Below are 19,235 nucleotides of genomic sequence, written 5' to 3'. Positions count from 1 at the left end.
CTAGTTTTCACCAGTGAATACCAGCCCCCTCTTGCCTACCTTCTGTTCCCCTACTTGCAGCCAACCCTATTGGCATATTTGACAGTCATGTTAAGCAGGGTAGTAAACTGCTTTTAGAAGTTTTGTGGTATATTCTGAGATGAAAGGACTACAACAGAGAACATATTACTGCAAATACAGCACTGCATCTATGTCAGACTAGGGCTGCTGCACTGTCAGTTGAAACTAGAATGATATCACCCTTTCAGTGGTCCCCATTTTGCTCTTGTATATTATATATTTACCACTGTGGTAGCAGAGTCCATGCAGAAATGCATAGAGATTTAGTGGCCTGAATTAATATACAAATGAATCACTTTAGAGAAGATTTCCAAGAAGCAGTTGGCGTAACATGCATTGAATTTCAGCAGCACAAAAGTTCTACATGGGCAGCTTACCAGACCCTGGTCACAACTTTTCTAGCATTGTATCTATAGGCTATTTTCTGAGACACATTTGCACTGTTTATTGGCATCAGATGGATAATGATTTGAAAGCAGTTAGTTGTATATTTGTGAGGTTAGGCAATCTGTAAAGTGTGCAATGATGCAATGGCATCTGAAACTGGTGTTCTGATCTTATGGCAATAACAAATTTATAGATTTAGCTTGCGATTGTTCAAGGGTTTACTACAATAAAAGCGAGACAGAAGAGGAGGCAGTCAATATTCTAATTTTGTAATCAATTCATTATTGGTTACAAAGTATGTTCCTACAGGAGAAGAATCTGTGATTCATCGATCACATTTTTGTCAGAAGTTGACTAGTTGTAGTTATTACAGTGAAAGAACTGACTTTGATTATTAGTTTCATTGGTGCTGACTTGGCAAATGTCCTGTACTCAAGGTCACGTAACTCAGACTAAAGAAAAAGCTCCATAGGTTCATAGGTTGGTACTAGGCTATCAGCCCTAGGGCCTATACAAGCCTATCCATAACAATGCCCTGGCTATTTCTTCCCACACTATTTACTTCCTGGACCCCTGTCTAGCAGGGCAACTGACGTGATCCCCAGGGTGAATTTCCTTTCTCCCATCCAATCGTCAAGGTTCCTTTTGAATAGGACCAAAGAGGCACTCTGCTTGACATGTATGGGCAGTCTATTCCAGAGTCTGGGGAGTCTCAGGGTCAGGAACCTATCCCTCCAGCATGTTTTGTTTACTGTGATGACAAGGTTTAGATCCCTGGAGCGTGTGGCTCTGAGGGATTGGAATTTCTTTAGGTGTTGCATGTCCAACAGCTCTGGGTTTGACATGGCCTTGTATGCTAAGCAGAGATCGTCTGAGTAGACGATATGAGACAGAGTATAGCTGGAGTTTTTTAAGGCAGCCTGCATAGGGCATCTGCTTTAGGCCTGTGATTCTTTTAGTGAGGTATTTCTGCTGCCTTTCCAGTTGTTGCAGGTGTCTTGAGAGGTACATACCAAATGGGGCGTAGTATTCTATAATGGGTATAATGAGGGATGTGTACAGTGGGACAATGACCTCCTTTTTACTGGATGAAAAGCCCTTAGTGATGAGATGTGCCACATAGAAGGATTTCCTGACTGTTGTGGCAATGTGGTTATCGAAGGTGAGACCACTGTCCACCTGTGTCCCTAAGTCTCTTATCACACTTTGGGTGTTTAGTGTACTGCCACCTATGTGGTAATTCACGGGTACATGTTTTTTTCCCCAATGGGGATAACTATACATTTCTTGGCATTGAGCTTGAGCCCATGGCTCTGGCACCAAGCAACTGTTTCTGTAAGGCCCTTTTGCAGAGTATCCACATAATTTGGAGATTCAATAATGGCTCCCAGTTTGCAGTCATCTGAGAACTTTGTTAGCCAGAGTCCCTTAGTATTGGCCTGTACTTCAGAGAAGTAGATGCCAAACAAGAGTGGTCCCAGGACTGAACCCTGAGGTACTCCACTTGTCACTTGTTTGAAGATGGATTTAGATTCAGCTACTTTTACAGTGTGGGTTCTTTCAGTAAACCAGTTGGCAACCCATCGAGTGTCATAGGGATTAATGCCCAGCTTAGTAGTGTTTATCTATGATTCCAGAGAGGGGGGATGGTTTCAAAGGCCTTGGCGAGGTCCAGATGGGCTGTGTGGACCACCTTACCCTCATCCACGGCTCTGGAGACTGATTCGAAGAAGTCAATCAGGTTCAAGAGACAAGATTGGCCCTTCACAAACCCAAACTGGGTGGGGTCCAGTGTTTTAAGGTTGCCAATGTCTTTGTTTATAAGTTCCATGGCCTTGCAGATCAGGCTCATCAGACTGATGGGGTGGTAGTTCCCGGGATCCAAGGTGGATCTACCCTTGTGGAGTGGGATAAATGTAGCTGTGCGCCACTCAGTGGGCACGAAGCCTGAGGTGAGGCTATGATTAAACATGACACTTAAGTAAGGTGCCAGTTCATTTTGTAGTTCATGTAGTACACAGCCCGGGATGCCATCTGGTCCCATGGATGCTGTATTCTTAGCTTTGGAGAGTGCGTTTTTTACCTCTGTGGCCGTTATTACTGGAATTTGGCAATCTTCCAGTATTGAGATGGGCCACTTAGGGGGTGAGAGGGGGGTGAAGTTGGCAATGAATCAATCTGACAGGATATTGGCAATATCCTTGGGATCAGTATATTTAATGCCATTCTGTTGTAGCACACAGCAGATCTGAGCATTGCCATGTAGATTCTTGACATAGTTATAGAATGCCTTGTGGTTGTCTGTGGAATTTTTTGGCAATTTTATTTTCGTAGGTCGTATTCCAGGTTGCAAACCTCGGAGTTAATATGTGTGTGTGTGTGTGTGTGTGTGTGTGTATATATATATATATATATATATATATATATATATATATATGGGTTCCCTTTAGAATCTCAAAATACTGAAATGTTGAATTTCAGTATTTCTAAACCAAATTGTTGAATCTGCAGTTGCGCGATACTGCAGAATATCAAACCCGGAAATGTCGAACCTGCTGTACTGAAGGCATGTTAATAAGTGTTATGTTTTTTAAGGGTTTTGGGGAGGGTTTGTATGTATGTGAGTGTGTTGGAGAGTGTTAGGTGAGGGTTAGGGTATGTAGGTGTAAGACTGCGAGTGTGTCAGTGTTGAGATTGGTGGTGTTTGTTTGTATGTGATGTGTGTTTGTGCAATGGGGGTGTAGAATGTGTGGTGGTGGGTTTTCTGTCTGTCAGTGTTTAGTGCAGCGTTGGAGTTAGTATATATAAGTAGCGAGGGTGTGGGGGGCATAGCCCCCTGCATGGGGATGCAGGGGGTCTTGCCCCCTGCTTATAGGAAGGGTAGGTGTGTGTGCGTGTTTGTTTTGTTGTGTTCATGTGTGTTGTTTTGCTTTTTTGTAGTGTCGGGAGGTAGGAGTATTTGTGTCTGTATGTGCAGTGTAGTGTTTTGTTTATGTTCGCGGTTTTGAATTTCGCAGTTTTGGTTTCGGGTTTGTGAGTTTTCGGCTTTACAGTCTCGAGATACTGAAATTCAATATGTCAGTATTTCGAGATTATAAAGTGAATCTATATATATATATATATATATATATATATATATATATATATATATATATATATATGGTTTACCTTCAAAATATTGACCATCACATCATCGAAACCACTTCTGCGACTTCTCAAAACCTCGGACCAGAAAATCTCGCCCCCTTTTTGACCAATGTTACCACTTATTTTTAGGTGTGGAGCAGTCGGAAATGTCGATGTTTGCATTTTTTCAGCTTTCTGAAATTTCGGCAGTACAGATTTTGCGGAAACATTCTGACGATGTGCATATTGGACTATGTGCTTTCAACATTTTGAAGGTAAACCTATATATCGAACCTCAGAGTTAATGTGTGTGTGTGTGTGTGTGTGTGTGTGTGTGTGTGTGTGTGTGTATATGTGTATATATATATATATATATATATATATATATATATATATATATAAATAAATCAAACTATTGAACCTCACAGTTAGTGTGTATACATATATATATATATATATATATATATATATATATATATATATATATATAAAACCTCTCAAATCCCAAAGTCCATACTGCCGAATGTCAGAATGTCCAGATGAAAATGACAAACACTTACAATCATGAACGGCCGATTTTTCTCAGGGCAAGGAAACACTTGTCAATCACTTAACTCAAACACACCGGCCTATGAAAAAAACACCTAGTTTGGGGGTTAAACCCCGCACACCCTTCAACATGGGGGGGCTGAGCCCCCCCCTAACTATATATACAAACTCTGGGATTGCACTACAGTGGGGAAAAGGGCATATATCCACATGCTGTGCAACTGTTTTCTTGCCCTGAGAAAAATCAGCCGTTCTTTAAGTGTTCATCATTTTCATCTCAACATTCTGACGTTCAGTGTTATGGGCTTCGGGATTTGAAAGTTAATCCACACACACACATATACGTAAATACATATAAACATACATATTATATATATGCATATATCGAACCACAGAGTTAATGTGTATAAATATATATAAACATTCACAGCAGAAAATACAAGTCCGATCAATCATAGGACCAAGCCCATTTCCCTAATGGAACAAGTACTGCTACATCTTACAACATTCTTATGTAACTCACAGGCATATTTACTGTCATGTTTTGGGACAGTTCCAGCTGTACCTCATCTTCTGGAGTAGGTGATGGGGTGACTGAGCTAAGTGATCCCTTTCGAGAACCTTGGATCTCTGCTGCAAGTGAGACAGGACGCTCCCATTGTGTTGTTCCAGTTGGTATATGCCAATAATAGGTCCCTGCAATATCACTGATTTTCTTCCAGCCAGCAGGAAGATCGGGATCTGTCTGATATGATTGGTCGCTCCATATTTCTGCTGGGAAAAGAAAAGAACAAATGAATTTCCAATATGCTATTAAAGAACCCAAATAACATTACATGTGCTCACAGCTTAGGATGTGTACACATAAATACGTGTTAATATGCAACAGAGTTCACAACAATCATCTTGCATCTAAAACTTCCTGTATATACATACTCTAGAACAAATGCATTCTTTGTTCCATTATTTATCAAAATAGGTATCTTAAAAAAATAAGAAAAAAGAAAATGCAAATTGTCTTATCAATGTGGTTCTTTAAATTAAAAGTCTTACGAAATTACATGTTTCCAAAAACTTCCCATATCTTCTTGTACACAAAATAATGCAAGAATTTCAAAAGTTCTTGGCTACATTCTAGCATTGTCTACAACCATGTCTTTGGTGCAAAGATGTTCTCAGGGGCTTGGGAGATGAAACATGTACAAGCAGGGGCCTGGCCTATCACTGCAATACCCTGCACAAGTTGCAAAAGATAGTACATTTTGACATTCTTACATTATAGTATGTACATTCAGATCATCGTAACACTTTGAGTGCTACCATCCAGACAAGGAATTGGGTTTTTTCATTAAGCTCTATCAGTTTCCCCATGCAAGCTTAGTCACACCTTTAAGGATGGACATGCAATGAGTATTGTATAGCACTGCCATTCACTTCCAGGCATGACATAAGCTAGCAGACACCCTAGCCACCTGGCTCTCAAGCCTCCAATAGTCAGTTCATAGGTTCATAGGTTCATAGGTTCATACTAGGCTATCTGCCCGAGGGCATTTACAAGCCTAGCCCATCGTTTTGTGGCTTACGCCACCCCTTTAGTATGGGGAACTATACCCATTATTTTGCTGTGCCTCTGTCGAGCAGTGACACTGAGGTAATCCCTGGGGTATATCTGCGATCTCCCATCCATTGGTCAAGATTTCTCTTGAACAAGGCCAGCGAGGTGCTCTGCCTCACATGTACCGGGATTTTGTTCCACAGCATAGGGAGTCTTTGGGTGATGAATCTATCCCTCCAGCACGTCCTATTAATAGCCGTGTCGAGGTTTAAGTCTCCCGCCCTTGTGGCTCTGATGGATCTAGATTTTTGAGGTGAAGCATATTCATCAAATCTGGGTTTGACATGGCCTTGTATGTTAGGCAAAGGTCACCTCTGAGCAAGCGGTGGCGACTGAATAGAGCTGGAGTTCTTTCAGTCGGGCAGCATAGGACAGATTTTTGAGACCCTTTATCCTTTTGGTGAGGAACTTTTGTGGCCTCTCCAGCTGCTGCAAGTGTCGGGTCAGATACATCCCGAATGGGGCATTGTACTCAATCATTGGTCTGATGAGTGATGAGTAAAGGGAGACTATGACCTCCCTTGATCTAGATGAGAATCCCTTCATGATAAGGTGGGCAATGTAGAAGGTCTTCCTAACTACTTTAGCTACATGGGTGTCGAATGACAGACTACTATCAACCTGGGTCCCCAGGTCCCTGATAACTTCTTCTGTGCTCAGTGGATTGCCACCTATTTGGTAGCTAGGGGTAACCTTGTTTTTCCCAAAGGGTATGACTATGCTTTTTATGGCATTTAACTTCAGGCCGTGGCTCTGGCACCAGTTATCCGTTTCTGTGAGACCCTTCTGAAGGATATCTGTGTCAGATGTGTTTTCTACTATGGCGCCCAGTTTGCAGTCATCTGCAAACTTTGTCAGCCATAACCCTCCTGTGTTTGCTTGAACTTCGGAAAAGTAGATGCCAAACAAGAGTGGGCCCAGGACTGAGCCCTGTGGGACACCACTTGTGACAGGTTTTGAGTCTGACATGGCGCCAGCAACTCTGACCCTATGGGTTCTGTCACTCAGCCAGTTTGCAACCCATCTTGTGATGTATGGGTTAACATTTAAGCTGATGAGTTTTTCAATGATACCCGAGTGGGGTATTGTATCGAAGGCCTTAGCCAGATCGAGGTAGGCTGTATGGACTGCCTTTCCCTCGCCAATGGCTTTGGTGACTGTTTCGAAGAAGTCAACCAAGTTTAAAAGGCATGATCTGCCTTTGACAAAGCCAAACTGGGTTGGATCCAAAGTCTGCAAATTCCCTATGTCTTTATTTATGAGGTCCATTATGATCCTCTCCATGGCTTTGCAGATAAGGCTTGTCAAGCTAATGGGCTGGTAATTTCCAGGATCGGTGGAGGCACCGCCTTTGTGAAGTGGGACCACAGTTGCAGTGCGCCACTCCTGGGTGCGTATACAGAGGTAAGACTTTAATTAAACAGCTGTCCTAGCTGTGGGTTTAATTCCTCATTGAGTTCGTGGAGCACACAGCCGGGGACACCATCAGGTCCCATGGATGCTGTGTTTTTTGCTTTGGAGAGAGCAGTTCTCACTTGGGCGCTGGAGATGTTTGGGGGCTGCAATCGTTTGGTATAGATATCTCTCCTTTTGGGGAGGGGAGAAGTTTGCACTGAACCTGTCAGCCAGTATGTTGGCAATGTCTGTAGGATCAGTAATCTTCACATCATTTTGAACTAGTTCTGAGCATATCTGGGAGTTTCCTCCTAGGTTTCTAACATAGCTAAAGAAGGCCTTATGATTGTCTTTTGAGTCTTTAGCTATTTTTCTCTCGAAATTTGCTTTGGATGATTTTATGAGAGTTCTTAGTTTTTTACTTATAGTGATCAAGGGTGATCAATAGACTACCTCTTTCTTTGCAACTTCCCTTTCTTTTCCACCCTGAGAGAAGTGAGCAGACGCAACCCTTTATTTTTCTCCCACTCCCTGTCAGCTCCACCAGCACTGGGACTGATAACTGGTCACTCAGGTATTTAATCCCTCTTCCCCACAAAACTTACAATTAGGTTATACTCTGCACTAGAAGAACCTCAGAAAATGCAATGGTGATTAGGATGTGCATGCTACGTCAGTATAACACTGCTGTATGAAGGATGGCATTTAAGTTCATGACAATGCAATGCAAGTACAAAGAATGCACTATGGAGATGTATATGAGAACACAGTTTAAAAGTCTCAGAATGTGTTACTATGACCAAATGCAAGACTATCAAACTATTACTTTACAACAAAGCAGTTCCAATCCTCTCAGTGCTATGTTCTTCAAACATACCTCAAAATAATTCATACAATTAATACCACAAACAAAGGACTAAGAGTTTCTCATTTGCAAACCAAGTACCACCAGAGTAGCCTCTTAAGCTACAAATACCATTAAGTGTATACATGATCACATACGTCTATAGCAGAAGTGAGCATGGAACCATCTGGAAAAGCAAAAGATAGTTAGTTCAACAGACTTTTTTTGGAAAGCAGGTTCATTCTAAATTATAATACCTTAAAACATAAAAGTATGAATCTGGATGTGAATTTAAATGCATAAGTTATAACACTGTATATGTGACATTTTGTAACATTGTATATGGAAAAATATTTTACCCCTTTTCAAGGGTATGTTTGTTTAAGCAGGTTCTTGTAGTAAATTATTGGGTGATGAGATCATTGTTTAATTGGAGCAGTTTGACATAAAATGGGAAGGGCTGGTGGCTTATGTTATTCCTTGAAGGCTGTTTACCGAGGTACCAGAAGTACCATTAAAAGTTGGGAGTTTCTTTTCAGTGACTGCCTCCTGAGTGTATTTTTTTTATTCTTACAGTTATCATGCCCTACTAATCATCCCTCTTTAAGAGTAACTTTTGTTCCAGATTAATCTAAAAACTCTACCACAGCAGGTCCTTCACTTAGAGTCCCTTATCCTTTTCTCTTTGTCTATACTCTGACATCAATCCCCTACAGTCCAAATGTCTTCTTGGCCTCATCCCATTCTATTACTCTTCCCTCTCTAGTTATGTGCTTTCAATACATTGGTTCCTCTGCATGTTTTCTCCAGTAAATTCCAGCCCTCTCTTGCTTATTTTCTGTCCATCTCCATTATCGTGTTGGCTTAATTCTTAAAATATGTTCTGCTACTTTATGCGTATAATATTCTGTATTGCTGTTGTTATTCTCCTGAAGGATCTGCATCCCAAATCACACTCTATCCTTATTTCTTGAATCCCCACACCCCTTACTTCATCACAATCTCTTTCTTTTGAATTATATCTTTCTGCTTATGTTATGTATATGAGCCTTAATTGTGTAGCTCTAGAATATCCCTTCAAATCATGTAATCCTAACCCACCTTGTTCTATTGGAAGGAACAACTTATCACACTTAACCCCTTGCCCTTTTCCTCTTCTAGAAAAAATTCTTCAAATCTTTAATTGTTGTCCACAACTTCTCTTCTGGTTGATAAAAATATGCCCAACCGGCATATAAAACTAAACAGACTAAAAACATTTTCACTGCTTGTATCTATATTCATATCCATAAACAAGATCTTCCAGTTTCTCAGTTTTTGTATAATCTTTTGTTTAGTCTCTTCCCACATATCCTTAGCTGCCACAAAAGAAACCTTTTTAATCCATTCTCCTAAATACTTAATTTTGTCATGTCCCCATACATATAGGTACTGCTGAACCAGTTCATGTGTGGGTACATAAATTATGGCTAGAGCCTTTATCTTCATTAACGCTATACCCCGAAAAGACTTAAAACTATCTCAAAATGTTCCACAAAACTCAGATGTCCTTTTCTGGTTTTATCAGGTGCAAAATAATATCATCTGCAAATAAAGCAAACTTTTCTTAATTACCATACCAAACATATCCTTGAATTTCTGAGTCCCTTATTTTCTTTGCCAATGGCTCTAAACATAAAGCAAATAACAAATGGGAACGAGGACACCCATGCCGGATTCCTTTGCTCAAACATGGCTTATCAGACGGGAACCTTTAATTCTTGCCTCCGATCCTTCATATATCCTCCTAATTAACCTTATTATTGTATCAGGGAATGCAAATGCTTCCATTGCCATACTCATAAAATCCCAACTTACTCAGTTGAATGCTTTCTCTGCATCAAGACCCAGCAACAGTGGTATTTTCTTATATTCTGCTTCCCTCTGGGTCATCAATGTTCTACTAATGTTATCAAATGCTTGCCTCCTCTCCACAAAAATCAATTTTGACAATACCTTTGCCATTCTTATAGCTAGCAAAAACATAATCAAATTATAATCAAGGTTTAAAATTGAAATGGGTCTATATGACACTGGGTCTGATGGGTCTTTACCATCTTTAAGTATAACAGTCACCACAGCTTTCTTCCAAGATGTTGGTGCTTCTCCTCCTTTTAAAATACTTTTAAACATGATAGCTATAACATCTGAAGAAATTTCTAGCTTCTCTAATTACTCTCAGATAAGTTCCACTATACCCACTCCTTAAATTCCCCTCTTTTTAACAGGTAGGTGGGACAATGCCAGTGTCTCATCTTTATTTCATTACTCTGCATTTTTATCTTAGTTTTTATTGGTGCATGATCTGGAATATTTAGTGTGTGTGTGTGTGTGTGTGTGTGTGTGTGTGTGTGTGTGTGTGTGTGTGTGTGTGTGTGTGTGTGTGCGTGTGTGTGTGTGCCTGTGCGCGCGCGTGTGTGTGTGTGTGTGTGTGTGTGTGTGTGTGTGTGTGTGTGTGTGTGTGTGTGTGTGTCTGTGTAAAAGCATTCAACTAAATGCATGTGCTCCTGTGAAATATAATTTCTACCTAGTCTAGCTCAGTTACTGTACTTGAGGAAAGAACACTTGTGTAAAATCTTACTATTACCATAGATGTCCTTCTCCTCCATGCTGCAGTATTCAGGACATGAGGGACATTCCACCTAGGTGACCCAAACATCCGGCCAGTATATCAATGACTTAAGCTACTGTAAGATACGTATGACGTTGCACATAGCACAGCTGAGCGGTCATAAAAGTGACATCTGCACGTACCATCCTCAGAACTGAATGCCCCAGTCAGGACATTAGTCCAAGGATAAGAAGCAAAAAAGAAAACCCCAAAACATATCTAAGGAAGAGCATGAACCAAGGGGAAGGGAGGGACAGAATAATGCAACATGGAAGAGAAGGACATCTATGGTTATGGTAATATTTTACACAACTATTCTATGTCCTTCTATTCCCGTGTTGTAGTATTCATACCATGAGGGAGAATACCAAAGCTCATGAGTAAGAAGAGGGGTGGGGCACAGGAAGTCTCCACAAATCCATGCAGAATTGCTCTAGCAAATCTTGCTCCGTATCTGGAAATAGTATCCAGTTTGTAGTGTTTTGAAAAGGTATGAACAGAGGACCAAGTCGCTGCCTTACAGGATAGAGGCAGTGTCCAATCCTTTAGAGAAGGCTGCAGAGGAGGCCACTGCTATAGTTCAATGGGCCTTAACAGAAGAAGAAAGAGTTTTTCGCTGAGAGAGGTTGCAAAAGGTAAGAGCCTTTGAGATCCAAGATGAAACAGTCTGTTTAAAAACAGGTTTACCCATCACCCTGGGGTGAAAGAAAACAAACAATTGTTCAGCCTTTCTAATTGATTTGGTCTTGTACAGATAAAAATCTAAGTTATTTGTGGACATTTAAAATGTGAAGCACCCTCTCACTGAAGTTTTGAGGAGAAGGGAAAACAGTGGGTAGATGTATAGATTGGTTGAGGGGCAAGTCATTAACCACTTTTGGCATGAAGGTAGGGTTGGTACGCAGGGACACTCCATCTTTGTGAAAAATCAAAAAGGATTGAGAGGCTATTAAAGCTTGGAGTTATGAAACTAGCCTAGCAGATGTAATGGCTACATGTAAAACAGTTTTCCAACTGCAAAATTTTAGGCAAGAGGAAGTAGCAGGCTCGAAGGGAATCTGGGTTTGTTTTTCCAAGACAAAATTTAGGTCCCAGGGAGGAGGAACAGGTTTCCTGGGAGGTCTGATATCAAGGACACCTTTTAGAAAAAGTTTGACCTCTAACCTAGAAGCTAAGGGGGGAGACAAAGGCAGACATGCAGAAATGGCTGACAAATGGCTTTAGCTGAAGAATAAGCCAGTTCAGCCTTGAGCACTTCACACAAGTAAGAAAGAACTAGAGGGATATCCACTGAAAATGAATCTAGTCTCTTAAGACACCAGATTGAGAACCTCTTCCATTTGGACAAGTACAATCTCCTTGTATTAGGTTTCCTGGCCTACTGCAGGACTAGAAGCATGTCCTCAGAAAAAGGTGTCTATAAGGAATCAGAAGCCTATCACCCACAAGGTCGGATTCAGTGTTGTCAAATGTGGGTGAATGAGAGATCCCTCGTCTTGTGTGAGTTGATCCACCCTGTGAGGTAACTTGTGACGATTGCCCTTGACTAACTGCAGAAGAGGGAATCAATGTTGTCTTGGCCAAAAGGGGGCCACCAACAAGACTTTTGGTTTGTCCTCCTGTATTTTCCAGACTTTCTTAATTAGGGGGAAGTGGGGAATGTGTATAGAAACATCCCCTTCCAGAAGAATGATAGGGCATCCCCCTTCCAAACCAGAGGATGTGGGACTCTGGTACAGAACTTTGGAAGTTGTCTGCTTAAAGGGGAGGCTAAGATATCTATTTGAGGAGTACCCTGCTGGTGGAGAAAGTCCAAAAACACATCCCTGTGGATCATCCATTTGTGTGATTGTGTCACACAAAAGGGAAAGAGAGGAAATGAAGATGAGAGAAAGGAAATACCAACAATGGTAACAAGATATCACAAGGGTAGAAAGTTAGAAATACCAAGAAATTACCAACAATAGTAAGAGAGAAATACCTGCGGGTAGAGGTGAAGCAATATAGATATCAAGAATAGATTATAAAAGGAGAAAAACTTTTACAAAACTTGAAACTATATCTGAAAAAAGCACTTAGCTGGAGAGCTCTGTGAAATGCTGCTATATGGCTGCACAGCAAACGAGATCTGAGGTAACTGAGCAAAGGGCATTGTGGGTAGCAGCTTAGCTCGAGAGTTTTTGGTGCAAGCAAGCTTGGTAAAAGGCCGACTCGGTTCCGAGGGCTCGGAACCGAACTCATCAGTGATGAATAGGAATAAGATTAACAACTTCAGATGTCACCTTTGCTTGAAGAGCAGCCTCCCAGGCTTGGATTGTTAATCTGCAAAGTAGGTAAGACTTTGTTCCCCCTGCTTGTTTACATAGCAGAGAACGGTGGTGTTGTCTGTGAACAGCTTCAGAGGACCTGGAAGGAGAGATGAAGGCTTGAAGGGCCAGGATTAGAGCCCTCATCTCTTTGATGTTGATATGTTGCTTCCTTATGTGGAGGGAGACTACAAGCCCTGGACTTTTAGGTTCCCCAGGGTTGCTCCCCACCCAAGATCTGAAACATCTGTGCACATTTCCTGAATGGGGGGTAGTGGCTGCAGGGGAAGTCCTGGGTTCCAAGAGATTTGGTGAATCCACCAACGCAATTCGTTCTTTAAGCAATGCAGGAGTGGGAGGACAAATTTCTGAGGATAAGCATGCTGTGACCAGAGTGCTTTCAGGTACCACTGGAATTTTTGCATGTGGAGTTGGGTAGATGATGCACTGGAATAACTGAGGCCATGAAGCCTAGCATGCTGAGGAATTCCCTAGCAGTCAAAGAAGGTAGAGGAAGCAACTGAAGGAAGACAGGAAGATGTTATTTGGACTGGCTGCAGAGAAGTTCTGAGGATGGTATGTGCAGACGTCACTTTTATGGCCGAAGCTCTGCTGTGCTATGTGCAATGTCACACGTACCTTACAGCAGCTTATGTCGTTGGTATACTGGCTGGATGTTCAAGTTGCCTAGGCAGAATATCCCTCATGTTATGAATACTGCAACATGGGAATATAAGGACATCGATATGTACATTTTCTTTGAGTTCCTACTACTGAATTCACATCTTTCATACCAAATATTTTCATAAATTCTTTCAGAGAACTACCCTACATTGTTATATTTTACCTTCTAGGTTCCCCCAGATACATCATCACTGTTGCAAATGAAGTTCCAGGCATCATCTATTAGCAATATTCTGTGCTGAAAGCTGATTATTTCTCCTCAAAATGTCTTAAGCTCCATGATAGCAGTTTTTGGTGAAATACAAATACATGCCAGTGTAATCCTCCTTCTTTGCCAGTAGCCCCTTACCACCACAAGTCTGCCTTATAATATTTTATTTGTTATTCTTCTATCAGTATTGGAGCTCCTCTAGCATTTAGTATAATTACTCCCCTTTTCCCTTGTCCCTGATACTCAGCTGAATATCCATTTTGAAATTCTTTATCAAACTCGTATGTTCATTTCTTTCCAAATTTTCTCCTGCCACACTACTTCAACTCTGCATTTCTTACTATAATTTAATGCTTTCACCTTTTTATCTATACCTTTAAGGCGATTTATGTTCCAAAACATGGATAGCAGAGCCATTAGTATAAGAAGTTATTATTTCCACCTAGTATTTACGACAGCTTTTCTGAATGTGTATTTCCAACTTTTGTCACATGCACACACTAATGTTTGTCAGGCTGATCTTTTATACAGTTGTTTTTGTCATCTCCATTTGAACCCATATCACATTTTTCAAGACTTTTAGTTTTAATGAAAACCCTCAAACAAACAAACAAAAAAATGAAATAACTTGTCAGAACACCCCATAACCTATCAGCTTAGAATAAACACACAAAACTAAGTAAATCTTCAAAAAATGAAGTTTGACCCTCCAGATAGGAACAACTGCCACAAATCAACAGTTGCACACGCAGGCATTACATAACATAAAATTAGGGTTATCCATGCTAAACTGCATGTTATACCTTGTGCTCCCACTTAAACTGATTACTGTCTGTTCTTTTCTTATTTATCTTCTCCTTTCAGATGTGAAAAACACATTGTATGCTTTCAGAAAATGTTAACTTTTAGCCTTAAGAAAAAGTGCACTGGCTGTCTTTAAATAAAACTAAATTATACACTTTTTATTAAATGCACTGACGTATTAAGGCTGCTAGGGAAGCTGCAATGCTGCATTAATTTCCAATAATTTCAAACTTTTTTACTGAACTGTTTTTGCCCTTGTACTTTTAAATTTCGCATTTCCCTCAGTAGACAATACTCCGAACTCTAAAGATTGTTTGTACCTGCAGACAACTCATGTCCATAGAAATATAGCAATGAGAAAAAAAAAAAAACGGCTAACAGCTCTGCAAATGCTTGTAGGAGTCTTCGTCAATTTCACTCAGAACAAACAGAATGTACAACTACCTTCAGCTGCAAACTTCACTCCCAATGAACATTTGTTAAAAGAAAAACAAACGAGCTAATACCATTGCATATGATAACACTTCTCATGACATTCATTTTGCCTTATTTTTCAAGCCTACTTACTTACAGAAAACAGTTGTTTTTTTATTAAGCCAGGGCCATTAATCCAGATATTCACCTATTCAAAGATAAGAGAAAACATCTCAACTCTATATTTAATATAATCAGTGCACTTTTACACCACTCCAGCACCCCAAGATTACAGCATATTAACCTAAACTTCCTTTCATCCAGCCTTTTCATTTTACATTGTAAAGACTGTATTTCTAAACACTAAAAAAGTAAGTTTACTTTAATATCTTTATCACATAGAATAATCACTGAAAATACTCATTCTCACAGCCATATTTAAAATATCCCCAACTACATACTGCACAAAAGTGCTTTACTTTATAACATGCAGTTTACATCATGAAATGGTCTACAGAAATACTATTAAGAGCAAAATTTGTTTTACTTACAGTTTATTTTTCTTTTATTGTCCTTCTAAACATTAATGACAAAGTGGGGTGTGTGCTTTACAGTCCACCCATATGTTTGACAGTCAACAAAAGTACAATTTTTATCAGCTTTTTCTTGCAAAGCCACATTTCACAGATGTGAGTGATGCTTTATAATCTCACATTTATTCACAATTTCAGTGTTTCTGGTCTTCTCCCTGTTCAACCCCATCTCCCAAAACCAGACTCTGGCTCAACTCTTAACGTACTCCTGATTCTTCTAGTCAAGTCCTATGTTTTCTTCTATCTCTCAAGCATTTCCCTTTTGAACATTGTTAAAGGTTTCACTCGCAAAGTCTCTCTATGAGCTTTATTGTCAGAAGAATGATAAGCACATTCCCTTTCTGTTTGATGGGTCACTTTTTGTTGGATAAACTTTTTGCATTTCCTTTTTAGCCTGTTCTGCATCAAAAAAATGTATTTGATCTTCCAGGAAAAGATATGTTGAATACAGCTGGATACAGCAACTTGAATCTCACATCTGCATCTCGACATTCCCTGATTGCTGGGATTGATTTGCTTCTCTTCTGCCTGGTGTGCAGTGAATAATCATTTTCCACAAACACTTCACTGCCTCTAGCCATTGCGTAACTCGTACTTTTGATATTTCCAGAAAGTGCATGCATGCGAAAGAAGTATGGGTCAAGATGAAGGAGTTTATGACTATATGCAAAGGAAATGAAATGGACTGAGTAAGAAACATAGTTTACCAGAATATCTATTCTGAAGTGACTGTGAAACAGCACAGGATTGATATCCTCTCCTGCCATGCAGCTGGTACCCCTGCTCACTCCCACTAATTCTGACTTAGTCATTCAGATCAGAACTACTATCAGTGACCCTTTTAAACTTGACCTGAGGATACAATATTTTGTAATGGGAGACAGGGCCACTGAAGCATAAAATAACTTCAGAGATGTTATTATTCCTCTGTAATGTTACATCAGGGCAAGCAGTGATCTGTCATGGGCTACTAAATACCCCCTTAGATGTTTTTTTCCAGTCCTCAGTGGCACTGGCTAGTGCACAGATCTCACCCTCAGACAGCAGCAAATGGTACCAGCATGATAACCCTCAGTTTCTATCAGGGGGCACTAGTACACACACAAAAAAAAGAAAAACAGGCTTTCCTCAAAAATGCAAGGCTTCAGACATATTTAGTCATTTTCTTTTCTGCAATCCTCCCCACACCACACTAGCCAAGAATATTTCCAAACTCATGACACTTCTTAATAGTTCAGCTACAAAACTCACCCCTAACAAAAATAAGCACAGAACCACATTTTTTAACATTAACATAATATAACTACATTAAAACATTCTGACAACAGTGCGATCATCGAAACAGATTCTGAGGCAGGCTTCTAAATACATAACTAGTGCTGCCAGCTAATGGAGGGAAAAAGTACAACAGTATCACTTGCTTTGCTCACACATTACCATGCCAGGAGAGTGTCACACTAACCTCCACCGCAAACATTCCCAGCCTTATAATCAAATTATCTACGGGGAGGATTTTCACAGACATAGGAAGTGACTTCTTGGAATAATTTTGCACAGTATACCAGGAATTTACTAATGATAACTGCTGAAATGCAATATCCCTCTAAATAATTCAGTGATGATTCATCTGTGCTCACTTATGTACATAAGCCTATCCGGGGACAGTGCATTTTACTGACTGGGGAAAGATCTATTGCATACCTCACTGTCTAAACAGGACTTGTCTGGTAAATGAATCACTTTATATGCCAATACACCTACAAAGAAGACTGTTTCCTTAGTCATTATTTTACTCCATTTCTCTTAATACTAACTTGTGTGGCAGCTTTCACATGCATGGAAAAAACAGGCAAGGCAGCCACATCTCATTATAATGTCAGTTACGTTAGGCCAGATATAAGAGCTGTTTTACAGGTGCAGGGATGTTTACTCAATCAGTACAGCAGCATTCCTTTGACATCCATCCACAGTCTGCATGGTCACCAAAATAATGATAATGATAATAAACCACCCAATGCAACCTCTGTTTAAAATTTATAATAATAAAACAATCAACCACAAGTCAGTTTAAAATGTAATGAACATACGAGCAATACATTATGACACCTTATCAATTACTTTCACAGTAGTTTTATTACGGTCACCAACATAGACTGTTCTCTAGGAAATGTCTCATCTTCAAAGGTCAGCCAGGAAAGGATGCTGAACAACTGATGAAATGATAACAAAGGCCTCAGCTAAGAGCCACTGTAGTAATTAAGGTCAGACTGGGTACAGCGCTGTGGTGATTACATGAGTTGCTGCTTTAAAAATGTGCAAAGCCCTTAAAGTAAAATGACTCATCTTTTTCCTCCAAGTGAAACTAATAAGTAGATGATGCTCATCCTTCAGTCTCCACCAAGGATCAACAGAACAAATATAAAAATAGCCTCAATGGAGAGTCTACACATGTTTACCTTGGGTCTTTTTCTTCCCACTGTCTGTCAAAATGTAGTACTGCCATTTAGCCTCATTCTTCCAGGATAAGGGCTATTGTACAACCAGTCATCAGAGATGTGTGCTTATCCTAGCTCCCATAACTCCTGCTGTGATGCTGTGACCTGGGAACAGCAGAAACCCCATAATAACCATGCTCACTTCTACACATGCATCCATCCCTGGCTACAGCACAAGCGAGTGTGAGCTGATCTTAGGACAAGTATTTAAGCTGAGGTCCAAGAACTGAAAAGCTGTGACTGTTGCATTGTAGTTTCGTTCTGGGTGCTTGTATGATTTGGCTAGAGTGTATCTGACCTTTAAAGTTATATAATGGTGTTCTCAATGATTGGCTGCCAGTAGGGAAAAGGAATCAAAGGGTTGTTGTTGTTGTTGTTGTGTCTTTCGGCTTTTCCCAGTTAGGGGTCGCCACAGCGGAACTCCGGTCCGCTAATGATTGGTAGTTGATCTTTACGTGCCAAGTTACCAGCCCTGACGCACAAACTTCAACGAAGGAATGCCCATTCACGCATGTCTCCACACAGAAGACGCTCTAGCTGAGAATCGAACCGGACAGCATCTTACTATGAGGCGACAACGCTACCACAGCACCACCACAGCGGTTTTAAAGTGTAATAGTTTAAATAAATGAGATCCAAGAAGGAGGGCAGCTCTTTGAATAACAGGTAAACATTTGGTTTTGCTGATTGTTAAACAGTGGTGTGCTTCCATGACAAACAGGGTAATGAGTCTATTTATTTTATTGGACAAGGTCTTTAGAGTTGCAGTGTTTTTTTTTAATTAACTCCAGGGCCTCACTAAACTCCTCTCATACTTCTGTCTTTATCGCAGCAACTTCCGCAGTTACTGTCTTCCTGGCCTGCAGGCACTTATCCAATGTGGCAACCCCTCTTCTAACAATATACAGAGGATGTCTTTCTTTACTTTCACTGCTTCCATAACTGCTGGTTTCTGCCAGTACAGGCAAGTGCTAATGTTCATGAGAAACATCAACACCACCTCAACTACTCCTTTCTTACAACAGGTCCTTTCAGTCTCTATATCTAAACTCCCCCCACTCCACAAGAGCGCTCTTCTAGAGGTGAAAAATGATCTCAACTG

General features: G+C 40.4%; 1 protein-coding gene across 10 annotated transcripts in view; it reads right to left on the bottom strand.

The window, feature by feature from the left end:
* Positions 1-19,235, bottom strand: part of LOC122793454 (amyloid-beta A4 precursor protein-binding family B member 2-like) — a 1,559,346-nt gene that overhangs the window by 272,676 nt on the left and 1,267,435 nt on the right. For 5 of the 10 annotated variants that reach the window (XM_044061470.1, XM_044061469.1, XM_044061471.1 and 2 more), the window contains one exon: positions 4,646-4,896. In XM_044061470.1, the coding sequence (XP_043917405.1) occupies positions 4,646-4,896 (251 nt within the window). The remainder of the gene's footprint in view (positions 1-4,645; positions 4,897-19,235) is intronic. The other 5 variants (XM_044061476.1, XM_044061478.1, XM_044061475.1 and 2 more) reach the window with 3 other exon arrangements.

Source organism: Protopterus annectens, chromosome 2.part0 (assembly GCF_019279795.1).
Source record: "Protopterus annectens isolate FY-2018-M chromosome 2.part0, PAN1.0, whole genome shotgun sequence".
NCBI lineage: Eukaryota > Metazoa > Chordata > Ceratodontiformes > Protopteridae > Protopterus > Protopterus annectens.
The sequence above is the reverse complement of the archived record's forward strand: the minus strand, read 5'-3'. Positions and strand labels throughout refer to the sequence as shown.